General features: G+C 40.2%; 1 protein-coding gene across 3 annotated transcripts in view; it reads left to right on the top strand.

Annotated features, from left to right (window-relative positions):
• The window catches only part of kcnd3 (potassium voltage-gated channel, Shal-related subfamily, member 3), a 110,017-nt gene that overhangs the window by 81,489 nt on the left and 14,223 nt on the right, over positions 1 to 14,305 (top strand). For all 3 annotated transcript variants that reach the window (XM_013273187.2, XM_005477976.3, XM_025901693.1), the window contains exon 4: positions 6,564 to 6,732. In XM_013273187.2, the coding sequence (XP_013128641.1) occupies positions 6,564 to 6,732 (169 nt within the window). The remainder of the gene's footprint in view (positions 1 to 6,563; positions 6,733 to 14,305) is intronic.

Raw genomic sequence — 14,305 nt, 5'->3', positions numbered from 1 at the left:
GTCTTTTTGACAGCCACCCTTTCACTGACACCATTTCTGATGATGCTTCAGTGAACAGTTGATGGACCCACTGAAGGGCCAGATGTATCTCTCAGGTCTTTGTTCGAGGATTTTTGTAAAGGACATCTGTTGCTGTCTGTCTGCTGTCCTTTGTTGGACTTGTTGAATGATGCATAGAGCAGTGATAAGTGGCTTAGCAAACAAAGAACAAAAAGGAAAAAAAAAACATCCCTCTGAAAATGTTCAGGTACAAGGACTAGACTGAAAATAAGTGAAGAAGCAGCCAAAGTCCAAGAGAAAACTGAAAGAACTTCAGAAAGTCTGGAGGACTATATTTCAAGTCGGCTTTTAAAATTAAAAGTCTCACTCCTTGGCAGCAAAATGTAAAGAAATGATGCATGGCTCGAGATTTATCCACGGTGCCCTATCCAACCTCATGTCTATCAACACTGACTTTATATCTTTCTTGATCTTTCTGTTGACTCGCTCGTGTCTTAGCTGTACTCATACTCTCATCCTCTTCTATATCCTCTACCTGTGTTGTTCCTCCCCCTCCTTATTTCTTGCTTTCCTGCAGTGACATTTGTGGGGGTGATTATAGATGGTTGTCCCATCCCTGAAGAGCCGTGTGTCATCAGAGTTACTTCCATCTGAGTGACTGGCCATGAAGTGTCAGAGGAGTGGACAGATGGATGGATGGTTGAGGGTTAGAGACCTGGAGAAACAATCTTTCACTCTGTTGAACCCAAAAGTGCTAAGCTTCATTGGCCTGTGACAGGTTTCCCAATAAAAATCGAAGTCTACTACCCCTACAGATATTTTTACGAGGCATCATCGTTTCTGGCCACTGTAGTAATACAGGCGTTTTTCATAGTGAAGCTTGTCTATAAATGTGAATTGTTAAATTTGATGAAATAACTCTTCTTCCCACACATTCTTTATAGATGCAGTGAATATAATGAATGATATAATGACTTTAACTGAATATATTATTAGAAGTAGAACAGCATTTTGATCATATTGAGTGCCACACATTTGGATTTGAGAGAGAAAAGACAAACTGTAAAGGAATGTGTAATAGTTCACTTTTATCACTTATCAAAGTTTTGTGAAGTCATATTTTTTTAATATATCCTTTATTTAATGAAGCAAAGGAATACTAAAATGTTTAAGAATTAGGTAATAATATAATCTAATTCTTGATTAATCATTTTGTCTTTTAAAAACAGTGGGACATGGTCACGATTTTTCTTTGATGTGTGCAAATATGACAAATAATAAAGAGGAAAAAGTCTGGCAATAGAAGCTGTAACTAGATAGTGGTAGTTATTATTGCTAGGCAATAACTTAAAGAATATTAATGTATTACAGTAACAGTCAATGAGGTCAACTAAACAGTTAACAAATGTTCAGACTGTGAAACACTTTATAACTCTGTTTTGAAGCGTCCTATACAAATAAAGTTTTTATTATTATTTTTACTGTTACCCCACCTCTCCCCTTATGTCAGCTGGGATACACTTCAGCCCCTGCAACCTTGAATTAGATAAGCAGTTAACAAAACAGACTGATGGACGATAATCAACATCATTTCTTTATGTAGTCATGCTTTTTCATTGTTGCATAATAACCAATGATGAGGCGTCAAACAAAATGTTTATTTGCTGTATTCTTAATCTCCTGTTGGGAACCCATTCAAGAACACTGTCCATTTTACGATTACGTTTCTTTTTCTGCTGTATGTGTGCGTACTGGCTTACTCAAACCCGTACACACACATAGGCAATGAATGCACTGCTTCCTGTAGGTGAGTTCTGCACTTCAGGAGGTAAATGCACCACAAGGGATGGTGTATTTACCTACTTAGGCAGGATTATTTAGACTATACCCATACAATTAGAGAGGAGTGTGTCTTTAAGTGGAAGCCCATCTCTCACTTCTTCATATTTCAGTCTCCCTCTATCTTTTTCTCGCTTTCCCCTTTTTTTTGATAGAATCTTCCTCTCATAAAAACACAGAAATAGCAACGTGAATCTTGCAGCACATTCAGTTGTAGGTTCAGTTGTAAATATTTATTTTATCTCAGCTGAGTTCATTCACTAAGTTAATCTTAGATTATGGCGCATGTAGTTTACACATACAATAAAAATCCTGTTTTACAAAGCATATGTTCATATAAATTTTCATAAACAGTGATTATTTAATGCTCTTACTTTCAGAAATGGTTGAGTTTATCAGGTATTTAAGGGCTGTGAGCTGTGGCTCGCTGACCTGACCTGACATGGACTGCCATCATCACAAATCTGCGTGTCTGTCACTCCTCAGACCATCTCTGATAATCCATCCATCACACATAACTTCACAAGAGCACTCAGTTCCACTCAATAAGCTCCCATCCGACCCTTATAGACTTTAATAATCCAGAGAGAGCTGGTCCTCTTATCAGAGGACGTGACTATTCAGACCAAGAACTGACCTTCCCGCCTGACCTAGATGCTTCATGTGCATGCATGTGCAGATCCTGCATGCACACTATGATTATTTGCGCATACAGAAAGCCCATCATTCTGTGTGTTTGTGCACATGTGGGAGTGTGGTATGAGCCAGAGAGGAAGGCAGGGGAGCTGATGGAGAGATCAGACAGTCTTCTCTCTGCACAGCATCTGCTGAGAAAATATCACTTCCTCTCACTGTTTATCCATCTTTTTTCCTTTCCGAGAGAAATTTACCTCCACCTCACGCGCCAACTTTAGCATCATCTTTCTCAGTCAGAAATGACCCCGGCCTTCAAAGGGGAAAAATTTGCATTTAGCTTATTGCAAGCACACGCGAGCCTGTGCGTTCTCTCATAGCACTTATTAAAGCTCTTTCTTTAATGTGTGCAAACCCAGCTTTTTTTCTCTTGCATATATAATAGCTGATGATGGTATCATCAGAGACAGACCAGCTTGACTAAATGGGAGCAGCAAATTGACTGTAGTATTAGGAGTGAGGGGCCTCTATCAGGAAATCTAATAGGATCCCATTAAAGAAAGCTTGCAGATGAATATGATTAGGTTTTCTTTCCTTCTAATGGGAACATCTTCTGAAGAGGGGAGGAGATGAAATGTTGTGTAGTGATAGGGCCTTTGTACCACTGATAGGATTGTTATTGCCTAATTTGGGTAGAAAGGCCATTAAAGTTCTTGGAAGGGACGATAAATGTTCTCTGTAAGTATACTCTCAGTTATGGCTGTGGACCATCGCTGTGTGTGGGCAGTGCTTTACTTTGTAGATGAAAAAGCATCCCTTAACTTAAATGGCTTCATATCAAGCTTGTTTTGCCGAAATCTGTGACTAATGAGTATGAGGTTTCATCTTGAATTTCATCTCCCTCGCCGAAATAAACCGAATGGCTTTTTTTGTGTGTTTGTGGTTAATGTGCGCTTATGTATTGCCGCTGTGCTTTTCTTACTCGGACCAACAGACTGCGACCGAAGTGTTTCATTAGATTATAAAATGACTATCATAAGCACAACATTTTAAGCAGATTATTGTTCATTTTAGAAGAGCCTCCCGTGCACTCTTTGCAAGTCCTCAAATAACAACCAGTGCTTTTGTGTGTGATCTCTCAAAGTGGACTGCTGTAATGAGAGTTATTTGGCTATATTTTGTAGATTATCTGTCTTGGGAGTGCTTTAAAGGTATTGACAGCGTTCTTCTCTTTACTCTTTACTGCATTTCTACACAAACGGTCTTATTTTAGTAAGCTGATGTGTGAAAACGTGTGTATGTATATGACTAATAGCAGTAACAAGTTGACTGACTAGGGTCTATAGGGTCCCATCACACATCAACTGCATCAGCACCATGTGCTGTTAGTATCTGTGTAAATGTATCTGTTAATAGTAATCGAAGTGAAAATAGACTTTACAGAAAATGATTCAAATACACTGCGTGTATTTATCTGTAGTATAAGCAGTGCCCTTACAACAGTGTAAAAAGACTCCAGTTAATACTCCAAGTAATGATTAGATGTAACATAACAAGTAGTACATTAACTGGCCACTTTATTTGTTAAGCATTCCCGGGTATGGCCCCGTGCTTTTAAAACGGCATTAATTCTTCATGGCATATTATCAACGATGACTCCTCGTAAAACAGATGTTGGAGATTTGTTAGCTGCACATCCATTATGTGAATCTCCTGTTCCTCTTCATCCCAAAGGTGCTCTATTGGACTGAGATGTTCTCAATGTGGAGGTAATTTAAGTACTGTAAACTGTCCAACCATGAGCTTTGTAACCTGGCGAGTTATCCTCCTGGAAGCATCCATCAGAAGATGGGTACACTGTGGTCATAAAGGTTGGACAATTCTCGGGAAGGCTGTTATATTTGAATGATGCTCAGTAAGTACTAAGGAGCCCAAAGTGTGCCAAGAAACTATCCTCCATACCATTACACCAGCAGCCTGAACCACTGGTACTAGGCAGGCTGAATCTAAGCTTTTATGTAGTTAACACAAAATTTTAACCCTAACATCCAAATGATACAGCAGCAATAAAGACTGGATGTGGTGTTCTCGTTGAAGATTTGATATGTTCTGCATTCAGAGATGCTCTTCTGCGTCTGTTACTTAGTTGTAACAAGTGGTTGTTGCCTTTCTATCCCTGCCATGCAGGAGCAAGCTGAGGTTTGATTTTCCAATGGGCAGGTAAGCTGTTGACACTTAGATTTTCATTGGGAGTGACCAGGACGGACAGGACTGGAAATAACACAGCTCAGGTTAAGTGGTTTGGAGACAAAGTAAGAGAGGCAAGGAAGATTTGAAAATGGACATGGTTTGGACAAGGCCAAAGAAGCGATAGTGGATATACTGGTCAAAGGATGTTGGATATGGAGCTGACAGGTAGGAGGAAAAGAGAAAGACCACAGAGAAGATTCATGGATGTAGTGAAGGACTTACAGAGGGTTAGTGTGACAGAGGAGGATGCTAGGGATTGGGTAAGATGGAGTCAGATGACTCACTGTGGCAACCCCTAAAGGGAACAGCCACAAGAAGAAGAGCAGTTGCCTTCCTATCAGCTCAAAGCAGTCTGGCTATTTTCCTCAGGCATCAACAAGGGATTTTTGCCCAGAGAACCGCTGCTCAGTGGATATTTTGTCTTTTCTGACTATTCTCTGGTGTTGCAGGAAAATCCCAGCAGATCTGCAGTTTCTGTAATACTCAGACCAACCCATGTGGCACCAACAGCCTTGACAAGTTCAAAGTCACTTAAATCGCCCTTCGTCCCACATCTTCTGATCCTCGCTTTGATCTTAAGTCAGAGCAGGTTGTCTAGACCACAGCTACCAGTACATGCCTGAATCCATGGAGCTGCTTCCATGTGATTGGTTGATTAGAAATTGACATTAATGGGCAACTGAACAGATGTGTTCAGACTAACTTACTTATATTGTAATTTAGTTTGACCAGCAACATTTTCGAAGTAAAGGTGCTTATGCTGTATTATGTTCTTTGGATAAGTTATGTTCAGTAGTTTCAAATGTTAGCCTGTTGCTCTAGAGCAAACTTGTCTATAAAAAGTAATGGTGGGTGGTTTAGTGACCATATGCACACAGTATTTAAGCATCAGTTTTGTGTAAGTACTGTACATTAGTGTGATTACTGCACAGGAATAGCTTGACTTGCCATTTCATCTTCATCTGTGCTTTACCACAAATGCCATGCTCTTGACTATAAAGAAAAACAAATAAATAAAGGTTAAATATAAAGAAAAAGTCTTTTCAAAGTTTTATGTGTAGACTTAGCTGGATCAGGTCTAATGAATTCAGTCAAACTTGTTGTTTAGCTGGAAAACAAGAACAAATTACTTGCTCTTTTTACTCATGAATAAGAAATGAACACCATTAAAAATAAAGGTTGCTTTCCCAGCTTAAGTTGTGTTTTCTTTAGCTTTTGAATTTATTCTCTTCTATCCCCTGTTTTTTTTTTTCATCCTTTCATTCTTTATTCTTACAGCATGGCTTCTTCACTGGGAAAAAAAAAGGGGGGAGATTTAATATAGTTATTGTAATGTTGTCTCTCTTTGAACTGAAGATGAAATTGCTTTTGACTTGCAAATATTTCAGACTGAATTGGGCTAAATGACTTTTGGGAAATGTCCCCAGCATACAGTGTCCTCCTCTTTCTCCTCTCTAAAGGTTAATAGTATCTGCTCTCAGTGAATGAGTCAGTGGACTTTAGTGTGCCGTTCAGTGACAGACGAGGTTTGGTTGGAGCATCTCTTTTTCTCCCTTCGGGTGGAATAGAGTCAGCAGGCCAAGTCTTGTTCTGGTGGGCATTGATACATGCAGCATAGAGAAGCCTTTAAAGAAGATGAAAGCAGTGGAAGAATGAATAGCCGGCAAATTAAAATAAATTGAACATGAAATACAGTAGCATGTGCTTCTGTGGGATTTGAATGAATGACCTCAAGTCGGCTGTGCTTGACTAGAAAGTTGAGCTACCGCAGACAGATTTCATTAAATGCATATGGTGTTTTACTAAATTAATTATCTCTTTCTCCTTGTCACTTTCCGCAGGTACGGAGACATGGTTCCTAAGACGATCGCAGGAAAGATCTTTGGCTCAATCTGCTCTCTGAGCGGGGTGCTGGTAATTGCCCTGCCTGTCCCTGTCATCGTGTCCAACTTTAGCCGCATCTATCACCAGAACCAGAGAGCAGACAAGCGGCGGGCGCAGAAGGTACAGGTGAACACAGTTTTATTCCTCTTCAGCGGGGTCCCAGAGGGTTGGATCTCCAGACCTCCAGCCCACAGGGGAGCTCTGACATCTCTCTCACCCCTCAGAGGAGGGGAGGACTCCACAGGGTTCAGGTCATCCCTTTAAGATTACCGTGTTTGTATAATCTACATTGACTGACAGTATTTTCACATTAGCAGTAGTATGCGGTACCCGCTGTTCCCAGTTAGTATTGTCAAACTTTAATAGTCTGTCTAATATACAAACTGAAATTCTCTATTCCTCCATTACCTTAATAAATAGATTCACTTTGGGGGGATTCTTTCCTCCAGAGTATTTATATCTTTACTCGTCTTTTTGTGCAACATTAAGTAGATATTCTCATGTTCCTGCAGGTCAGTGACCTCCTTACACTGGATAAAATAACCCTCTCCTAAATCCTATACAAAGCATTTCAGTCCTGTGAAGCTTTTTTTCCCCCACAGCTGCATTTATTTACGTTTATGTTACCAGAACATCCCATATTTGATTTAAACTCTAATGTCATTTTCCACATGGCAGTGTGGCCTTTGCTGTATATCATGATAAATTATGAAAGAGAAGGGGTTATACTTTTTTCAGTTTTTATAGCCCTAGGAGTAAGTTTGTCTGGTAAAGAGCAGGCCAAATTGTTTTATGAGTCATTTCATTTTTAGAGTCCGGTCACAGCACAACTTCTTTTCTGTGTTGCAACTTGGATGTTTGTAGCTGTTTTTCCTGGAGTGAGGAGTTCAGCCACCCACAGTCGCAAGCATCCTCTGGGGAATCATGTCTGTCACTCTCTCTTCGATTCCTCTCCACAAGTGTTTTTTTTTCTTCTTTTAAATAAATGTAGCAAATCCAAGTCTCTGACTTTCATAATTGATCTGTGGACAGGCTAAGGTTGTTGAGTGTATTTAATATGGTAGCCATATGTAGCCCAATTTCATAAGCCACCTAGGGTCAGAAAACAGTTTTGGAACATCTGGTATAATATCCCTCATTAACTCAGAGGTCTCGAACAGCCACTGCAAAATTTTCCCTCAGGACAGCCGCAGTGCTGCTGAGTGAAAACGTGCGAGACTGGCCAAGCAAACGTGACTGTAATAATCTCGGCTTTACAAATTTCGCAGCGATCGCATCGACAGCAAAGTTAGGCTCTGGCTCCAAACGTTACTTTGCAAACCCTTTCGACAGGTGTCATGGTGATGTAAGCTGTTGTGACGTGCGAAATGCTGCAAGAATCAGAATAGGACATTGTCTGGATTTTTCTTTTCTCACATGAAGCACGCCGAGAGATAGGATGTGTCAGCCAGGTTTGGATTAGACTGCCTGAGCAGAGCATGAGAGTGACAAGAGACACAGGGCGACCGCTCGCTCCTGGTCAATTACTGCGCTATTCTCACATCAGCTCAAATCAGCACAATGGGACATTACATGGAGTTTATGTTAGGGGACTAGAAGGTTAAGGACTGTTTAGCATCTGATCTGACAACACTGGCCTTTTGCATTCTCACATGTACTTTAATAGGTAGTGCATAGAAAGGATCGTGGCTGGAGTCCGAACAAAGGGGCAAATGTGTGAAAACGTTTAGAGATTTTTGCCTGCTCCTTTATTCAGAATTAATTTCTCCGCCTGGGAAAAGAATCAATTAAATAGAACTTTTAAATCAGTTTACATTTTTAAGGTTTTTGTAATAATGGCCATTGTAACGAATGATAAGAATAACTGATGTTGCCTTGTTTAAACTCTGGGAAGTGTTATTCACTTGGCTGTATCATTAATAACCACATTTATTATGGCAGTATTAACAGATCGATTATATAAACACCAGACAAAAATGATTTTCCATCTCTAACGCCAAACTTCTGCATTAGTATGAGATTTATTAACATAAATAAAGGCTCTGGCTGCAACATACAGTATAAAACCTTCATAAAGTATTATTGTTATTATGATTAGTGACACCAGAGTGAAAATTAAACATCTTACGGTTGGTGAATCTTGCTCCCATTGCGAAACAAATCTGATCAAATCACAAACATTCAGTCCTAAAGACGAAGATTATTTGACTTTTTGTATATTTGAATTATCAATATTATAGTAATTTGAGAGTGAAAAGGCAAGATTTTCAGAGGTTTTAAAGCCATGTTAATGACTTTTTTTCATTGCCCCCTAGATATCCATGGCCTGCAATAATTTTATGTTCACCTAGGAAGAGCTCTTATTATTATGTAAAATATCAGTTCCCTCAAACCAAAGTAGTCCTTTAAATCCACAAGCTAAATGTTATCATTACTCAAATCTCATCCAAAAAAACCCCATCCTAAATCCTAAGATAGCCTGTCAAAGAAGTGAATATCAGCAATTTCCCCTATTTGCATAATTTTCTCTTTCAGTCCGTCCTTGTGAGATTTCATCCTTGTAAGTATAGCAATAAAAAAACACACTCAGACACAGATTTATAACAGGATTATGGAAACTTAAACGGTAGATGGTTTAAAGATCCTGTCTAGCCCAAGACCTTTTTAAAATCGCGATGTGCGGTGTCCATGAGCGAAACTGGGTAGCAGCATCGGTTGGCTCACAAACAAAACTGGGCCAGTAATCATAGTTTGCGGGCAAACCTGACCATTTCTATTCTCCTGAGATAGATAGTGGGTTTATTTGGAGCTGGCAAACATACAGTACACACACTGACACATATTTTCAGAGTCCATTCCTTTCTCTCATCACTGCCATTCACACCTCTCCAACTAAGGCTTTTTCCCTCACACCCTTCACTTGTTTGTTAGACCTTTTCACTCATCTCTACTCCCCTGCCTCCATCCATTACCACTAACCCCTCCCTGTCCCCCTTTTTCTCTCACCCTCTCTGTGATTAATGCAATCCATCTCAGCACACATTCTCTAAATCTGTTTAAAGTTCTCCAACTGTGGGCTGCCCACCACCCAGTCTTAGCTAACTGTAACCTTGTCTGCTGAGCAAGCCTCCGTGGTGACATGACCGCAGGTGCAAGGATGAAAAGAGACAAAGAGAGGATGGAAGGATGGCTGAAAAGTCAGAAAATTAGCCAGAAAAGCAGTTTAAGAGGATGAAATGTATAGGTGAGGAAAAGAGAGAGCAGAGGAGCAGTGAGGAGGAAGGCCAGAGGGAAGGGGTGAGCAGGGGAAGCAGAGGGAGCATAGGCAGAGGGTAGAGCTGGAGGCAGTGTTTGTCCCGATGCTGTGTTCTTTCCTGAAATAGCTATTACCCAGCTGAGATGCTTGCTGGAAGGAAGGTGTATGTCTGTCTGCATATGTGCACATCTGTATGCATATACGTGCATGTCTGGGTGCAAAAGCCATACTTCCTGTCAGGCGTTAATCTGAGTGACCTTAGCTGTTCTCTGAGCTGCAGTGTGGTGCAGTGTCCCGAACATCACCCAGTACAAGGCCCCCATAACTCTTCAAGTACCCACCAACAAACCACTGTAGCATGACAGTGCTGTTCTCATTAACTAGTACTAAATGACTCCTTCAGGCACTCGAATATCTCTTTGGCTTGCCTGCCGTGAGGTCAGCGATTTGCTCAAGCACCCCTACATCCCATAGATGGCTTTTCTCCTTTTTATAACAGCATGACTAAAAAGTCTTATCAGTGCTTTCATAATGATATTGCACCTGGATGCTTTAATCCTCGAGAGAGTTATTACTATGGTAAAATCAAGGTCTAAGTGCCAAAGATGATGATAGATTTGCAAATGTGATTTTTTTGTTTTTTTGAGCATTTAGGAGATGCAGTCTGCACCATCCCTGCCTTTAATTAGCACATGGGATTAAGTGTTGCTTAGCATTTAAGCTTTTGTTCTCAAAATCAATGGAGTATCCTGAATTACATATTGTGCGAGCTTTAGTGGGAGATGTTGTTGAAATGATTTCACGTTCCCAAATAGTCTTTAAATAAGGCCGCCTTTCCTGCCTGCTTTGTTAAATCTTCTATAGAAAGCCAATGCCATCAGATAAAATTTCATATAAAACATGTTTCCAAGGCCATAAATCCTAATGTTATGCTTTGCGTTCTTCACTGCATCCCTGTGAGGGTGACATTTGTTGTTTAAAGTTGCAAATATTTGCTGTCATTGGTTGCATCACTTAAAAATCCACAACAGATATTTTAAGGCCTATATAGGCGGTAATAAATTTGTGGTTCTCTGTCAGGTCTTTTGACAGCAGTAAGGTTTACATCTCAATTGCCCAGCGCTCAGCTGTGCTTTAATATAAATGTATTATACTTACTTCTAGCTGAATATATTTATTCTCTGACTCTATTGGAATGCCTGTAGCTTAGGAGCTACAGCAGGTCATTTACTAATTGGGAGGCTGGTCGTTCAATCCCTGGCTGCTCCAGTCTGCATGCCAAAGTCTCCTGGGCAAAATACTAACCCCAAGTTGCTCTTCGATGCAGCATCAGAGTATGAATGTGTGTTCATGTAAGTTAGAAAGCACTTAGGTGTGCTTGTATGAATGTGTGAATGAGACATGTAGAATAAAGCTCTTTATGAGGGTAGCTTTGCTACAAACACCATGATTAAAATTTTAAAATCATCTTTGTTTTATACTGGAACTTGATTCAGCCTGGAAACTAGCCTTTTTAGCTTGTCTCCCAATAAGTCCATTTCAGCTCACTTTCTTTTGATCGGCTGCCCCTCACAGACAGAAGATTAAAACAGAAGTTGGGTGGGAAACTGGGAATGTAGACTAGTCCGAATCATGAGCTTTTGTTTTTAGCCTGCTCTCTGTATATACATGTATATACACTGACCTAATTATTTGAAACTTTGGCCTTTTGTGTTTAATATGAGCATCAATCTCAGTAACTGTATACATGACTAGATGGATCAGAAGTGAAGGAAAGATGCTTCCAGTTTAAGTTACGTGCTTAAATGATAAGAGATGATACACCCGATGACGGCATTGTTGGCAACCTGGTGATAAGCTGTAGCAACTCAGGATTTTACTGACCTTTTTAAGAACTGCTACTGACATGTTTTCTGCACATTGCACATTAGATTGCCATCGAGCCATCTGTTACTTAATAAAGATGTTATCCTCAGCAGATGATGAATAATTCTCATTGTATAGACCACTCTGTCACTGCTTTCACAAGTCTGATTCCTAATGTCCAACTAGAGCCATTAATTACTTATGCATGCCATATCATTTAATAGCCCATTACTGCCATCTATGTAACATGTAGTGTTCTTTACTGCAAATGACATATGACCTTCTCTGTCATTTAACCAACCATTTAGCAAGTGTTACTGGTCATTTACTATAGCAAAATGTCATTTCCTCCACATTTATTATCAGCAAATGGTTGTTTCGCAGAAAATCTGTTCTTCCTCAGATCATTTCTTAGAATAAGGCTATGTTTAACTGAGAGTAAAATGGGATAGCCATTTGAGATTAGCTTTTACAGTACTTAAATGACAAAGAGAGAGCAGATGGGGGAACAGGGAGGAGGAGGAATTATTAAGGAGAAGAAAGTGCGTTTTCCAGCATCTGCTGTCCTCTTCGTATCTTTCTCCGCCTTCTGCCCCCCCCAGATCTAGGTGCTTTTTTGCTCTTGTCATACCCCCCCTGTTCGCATCCATCTTCATTCGAGTCTAATTGTTAGCTGTTCTGGGCTCCCATTACAATTAGCCATCCATCTGGGTGGTGGCAGAGAGACAGCCCCTGATCTATCTTACCGCACAAAGCAAAGATGCATGAGGATGCCACTAGTTGCTGTATGTGGCGAGAGGAAGCACACAGCTGCACAGCTGAGACACAGACATTAGCTTGTCTATTCTGCCTCCCTCTAGTCTCCAGTGTCACTGTTTCTGTTTTGCATCGGTTTTCAGTCGTTTCCTAACGGGCTCAAAAAACAGAGTCCGGTCTGCAGCGGTTGCATTAGTTCTTCTCTGGGATTATTTGCATAAAGGTATTAGTATCCTTAGGTAGGACAAATTACAATTTCAGATATAACATGCCTGAAAGAGGGGAAGGTTTAAATGAAGAAACATAAAGGGCAAGTGACACAGAATAGAAAAAGGACGAAGGAATTAATCTAGCTTAACTTTTAAATGTACCCATGGTATTCTCCTAGATTCCCCCGTGGCTCTGTGAATATTATCTCCCTACTTCCTGTCAAATGTACTTGAAGCCAGTTTATACCTATACTACGAGTTACTATAAAGCTACTGCAAAGCTACTATACTCAAAAGACCAAATTAAATGTATAGAAACTCAGTAGAACGAAGCCTTGTGTGATTATTTCAAGCAGTTTATGAGGATTAGTGGCATTAACAATTGTTTTGTTCATAATATATAAAGAAAATGCTTTCATATGTAAATGAGATTCACAATGTTTATTTCTCCAGTATTATCCCCGTTTCTGTGACATTTCAGGGGGTTTTTTCTCTGTTTTATCACTTTGGCTGCAAAGTAGTTCAAGTTGAACCAGCTGTCTTCAAACTTGGTGGGTATTAAAATTGCTACGTTGCAGTTTATGAGTATTAAACTGGCTTCAGGCTAACATGGCAGAAACAAAACAAAACCATCCCACTCACTCACTCCCTCCTGCTGGCTCCCACTCCCTGTAGTCTAAATCATCTCACTATTGTTTTTAGCCCGCACTCAGAAGGTTGAAGTCAAAAGGTGGAGATGACTTCTGGCTGAGAGTGTTTTGCCCTTCTAGACAATCAATAAAGTCGTCTGCACGTTGCAAGAAGACAGACCAATGCTGATGGGAGACTTCACCGAGGAGGTCAAGAGTGCTGTTGTGAATTATGTCCTTAATAAAAAAAAAAGAAAAAAGAAAACATCAGCATCACAGCAGCCTGTAGAGTGGAGCCGTACCTTTCTTTATAAACAGGCGGTAATCCAGGCTTAGCAAAGGTATTTTGTCTCTGAGTAGTGTTAGTCTGGGGTTAAGCTGTCTTTGCTACAGATATCTGGGGGCTAGAGCTATCACAGGACTCGATTTCCTTGGAATCAATCTCCCGATTGTCCGGAGTGTCCTGTCTCTGCCGAGTCCCAAATGGATTTTCTAACAGTCAGGGTTTTTTTTTCTAAATTTCACATCTATTTGCTCTCTGGCTCTCTTGCTGTATTTGTCTCTGTCGCTTTTCCTCTTTGCGTATGTGTTATCATACAGCAACATACCTCAGAGGAAGTAAAGGACTTCTTTCCTTGTGGCAGGAATGTCAGCGTGTATAAAAGCAACTCTTAAGATGAGTGGCAGCTGCAAAACAGAATAAGACTCTTACACAGTTATTTATATATATACGTGTGTGTGTGTGTGTGTGTGTTTGTGCTTCCTCATCAGATGGTCTCCTTTTTCACTTGCATGGTTCCAAGGCTGGCCTGAGGCAGAACCTAATCTGGTCTCATAGCTCGATTGCTCCACTTTTCACTTAGCCAGTTACTATACCAGCAGTCTAGCAAGGCTGTAACTCACAAGGTGCCATGAATTTTTTAACTTTCACATTCAAGTAAAAGATGAACTTCTGAAAAAACGTCCTGGCACTGCTCAGTGGA

This window comes from Oreochromis niloticus, linkage group LG20, assembly GCF_001858045.2.
Source record: "Oreochromis niloticus isolate F11D_XX linkage group LG20, O_niloticus_UMD_NMBU, whole genome shotgun sequence".
Classification (NCBI taxonomy): Eukaryota; Metazoa; Chordata; class Actinopteri; order Cichliformes; family Cichlidae; genus Oreochromis; species Oreochromis niloticus.
Note: the sequence above shows the minus strand (reverse complement) of the source record. Positions and strands in the feature narration are given on the sequence as shown.